The sequence below is a fragment of the Austrofundulus limnaeus genome, unplaced genomic scaffold (assembly GCF_001266775.1).
Source record: "Austrofundulus limnaeus strain Quisiro unplaced genomic scaffold, Austrofundulus_limnaeus-1.0 Scaffold426, whole genome shotgun sequence".
Taxonomy (NCBI): Eukaryota; Metazoa; Chordata; class Actinopteri; order Cyprinodontiformes; family Rivulidae; genus Austrofundulus; species Austrofundulus limnaeus.
In genome coordinates, this window is record NW_013952828.1 from 242,757 (window position 1) to 246,245 (window position 3,489).

At 44.3% G+C, this 3,489-nt stretch overlaps 1 protein-coding gene across 1 annotated transcript in view; it reads left to right on the forward strand.

The window, feature by feature from the left end:
* Positions 1 to 2,991: 2,991 nt before the first annotated feature.
* Positions 2,992 to 3,489, forward strand: part of si:ch73-335l21.4 (RING finger protein 186) — a gene marked incomplete at its 5' end in the record, with an annotated part of 1,846 nt that continues 1,348 nt past the window's right edge. The window contains 1 exon segment of the mRNA XM_014024540.1: positions 2,992 to 3,454. Within this exon segment, the coding sequence (XP_013879994.1) occupies positions 3,001 to 3,454 (454 nt within the window).

Sequence of the window (3,489 nt, forward strand, 5' to 3'; positions counted from 1 at the left end):
GTGTATATTTAATATACTTCTAAACGCTATTTCAATCTTTCTAATTACTTCTCTCTTTGTTTTTCCCTCTTTCTCTATTTTTCCTCTTTACTTACAAAAAATCACTGATGATGAAGAAATTAAGAAACTAATATTAAGTTCTTTTTTCTACTGAAGTGATTAAAAAAACAACTTAATGTTTTTGAACACTTCAGTACTTCTAGTATTTTCCTTTAGAGGAACTGACGTAACTTTGATTATGACGCTCTGGCCTTTAAAGTGTTCCCGTTCAACCAAAGGCATCTCAGAAGTTCTTTATGGTTTCTTGTTCTGGCTATTCTTCCTGTTTTTGGGAAATTTACCATCATTCAAGCTCCATGTGTGATCAGCTGGGGTTACAGTAAAGTCAGGTTGGAGGAAGAGACGGGAACTTTTTAGACAAACAAATGAACAAAAGGCTAACCTTTGTGGGAGGGGCTAGAAAAATAAATCTGCAACACGTTGTAGAACACACACACGCACGCACGCACGTACGCACACACACACACACACACACACACACACACACACACACACACACACACACACACACACACACACACACACCTGAGTGTCAATGAGTTCAAAAAGAACAAGGGAGCAAATCGATGAAAGAAACATGCTGTTACAGATAATTATACTTATTTAGCATCAAACTTGTTAAACTGGCAGGTAAAGAATAATCCTCCATTTAAAAACATTAATGATTGTTTGATAAAGAATGTTTACAACAGCTAACTCTTGTAAACTATGAACTGTGGCTGTACGTCTATATGGCAAGCCAATTTATTATATAATAGTTATATAATACTTGAAGAAAACAAGAGTTGCTGCTGTGAAATTAACCAGTTAATTTCTATTGTGTTAGAGGAAATGATGCAATTTTATTGTAAATTTTAGACTGACTGGATCAAATTACTGAGGGAGGTCAGAGCCCCCCCAAATTACTCATTTATCTATTATTCAGTTCTTCTTGGTGTAATTTGTTTTTTTTTAGCTCTCCACATGCCATTCTTTCTGTCCACAATCAACAATTTGGAAAAGTATTATTATTATTATTTGTTCTCAGTTACAGAAATTAACTTGTGTGGTAAAAGCGTATTTTATRTCCTGATGCATCTCAGTAATCCAGGTAAAAAATCAAAAAGAAAAAAATTGTATAGGTCTTCTGGACGGGTTCTTCTCTAATGAAACGTTTCRTCTCTCCTCCAAGAGACTTCTTCAGTCTGAGAGTTTCAGGCAAAATTCAGGCTTTTAAGCACTGCCTCCATGTGACTGATACTCACATCACATGGCTATCGTTGACACCTAATTAACACCTATTGTTAACAGGGGGTGGAGTGATACTGCCAATGGCAGCGTTGTAGGAGGGGGACAACTGAAAACGGAGGCCTCCACCTCTGTTTAATGATGGACGGTCTTTCTTCACAAAAATGGCTTCTTTTACTCCTCTCTCAAACCAACGTTCCTCCCTATCAAGAATGAGAACATCCTCATCTCTGAAAGAGTGACCGCTGGCCTGTAAATGAGTGAAAACTGCAGAGTTCTGGCCATTAGATGTAGCTCGTCTGTGTTGGGACATTCTTTTGAACAGTGGTTGCTTTGTTTCCCCGATGTATAACTGGTCGCGGTCCTCCTGGCACTTAACAGCATATACAATATTGCTCTGTTTGTGCCGGGGCACCGGATCTTTGGGGTGAACCAGCCTTTGCCGTAATGTGTTTTGGGGTTTGAAAGCCACTGGGACATCATGTTTAGAAAATAAACATCTCAGTTTCTCCGAAACACCCGCAACATACGGAATAACCACTGGTTTGGGTCTGGGTTTGCGGTCTTCATTTTCACCTGAAGGTTGCATGGAATCCTGTCTGTGTTTCCTGTCTGCTTTCCTGACTGGGCTTTCCTGAAAGCAGACAGGAAACACAGACAGGATTCCATGCAACCTTCAGGTGAAATTGAAGACCCCAAACCCAGACCCAAACCAGTGCTTATTCTGTATGTTGCGGGTGTTTCGGAGAAACTGAGACGTTTATTTTCTAAACATGATGTCCCAGTGGCTTTCAAACCCCAAAACACATTACGGCAAAGGCTGGTTCACCCCAAAGATCCGGTGCCCCGGCACAAACAGAGCAATGTTGTATATGCTGTTAAGTGCCAGGAGGACTGTGACCAGTTATACATCGGGGAAACAAAGCAGCCACTGTTCAAAAGAATGTCCCAACACAGACGAGCTACATCTAATGGCCAGAACTCTGCAGTTTTCACTCATTTACAGGCCAGCGGTCACTCTTTCAGAGATGAGGATGTTCTCATTCTTGATAGAGAGGAACGTTGGTTTGAGAGAGGAGTAAAAGAAGCCATTTTTGTGAAGAAAGACCGTCCATCATTAAACAGAGGTGGAGGCCTCCGTTTTCAGTTGTCCCCCTCCTACAGCGCTGCCATTGGCAGTATCACTCCACCCCCTGTTAACAATARGTGTTAATTAGGTGTCAACGATAGCCATGTGATGTGAGTATCAGTCACMTGGAGGCAGKRCTTAAAAGCCTGAATTTTGCCTGAAACTCTCAGACTGAAGAAGTCTCTTGGAGGAGAGACGAAACGTTTCATTAGAGAAGAACCCGTCCAGAAGACTTATACAATTTTTTTTTCCTTTTGCTTCTTTTATGTATTTTATGTTAAAACGGCCTGCCATATATTCATCTGCATTTACAGAAGACCAGCCTGCCAAAGTTGGAAACTTATTTATAGATAGAAGAGGAAGTGTTGCAGACAAACACGTTTGAAGTGTGTGAAGGTGTGTCACACACACACACACACGCACACACACCCGGGTTTCCTCCGGTTTCATTACATCACCTCTTCATGACTCATGTTGTTGTTTTAACTTTTCAAAGTTCCTCCTCCTGTTCTATAAAACGAGCTCAAGCTTAGAGTCCGGTTCAAAACTTTTCACTGAGCGAGAAGAGCCGAAAGAAGCCGAACATGTGCTCAGAGTTCGACTGCGGAGTTTGTTACAGGACCTACAACGCGGGTCGCCGCTGCCCCCGGGAGCTGCACTGCATACACAGCTTCTGTGAGAGCTGCCTCCGGCTCCTGAGCCGAGCCCCGGGCCCCGGTGACGGCTCGCCTCCGGCCGCAGACAGTCTCGTCATCCGCTGCCCGCTGTGCCGACACCCCACGGTCCTCACCGCCGCCGAGGGCAGCGTCCGAGCCGAGCTGAGGGTGGACGAGTCCGTCCTGGAGCGGCTGCTGGCTGCCGGAGTCCTCGACCGAGAGGACGAACCGGAGGAGGAGGAGGAAGAGGAAGAGGAGGCGGAGGTTCCGGAGGTTCCAGCCGAGGAGAGCGACTCCTCCATGGGCAGCAGAGGAGGCAGGCTCCGGCGGAGCTGGAGGAAAGTTTGGAGGAGGATCAGCGGCAGGAGCTGCCACAGACAGGGTGAGCTGAGAGATTAATCTGAAAAAATATTACAG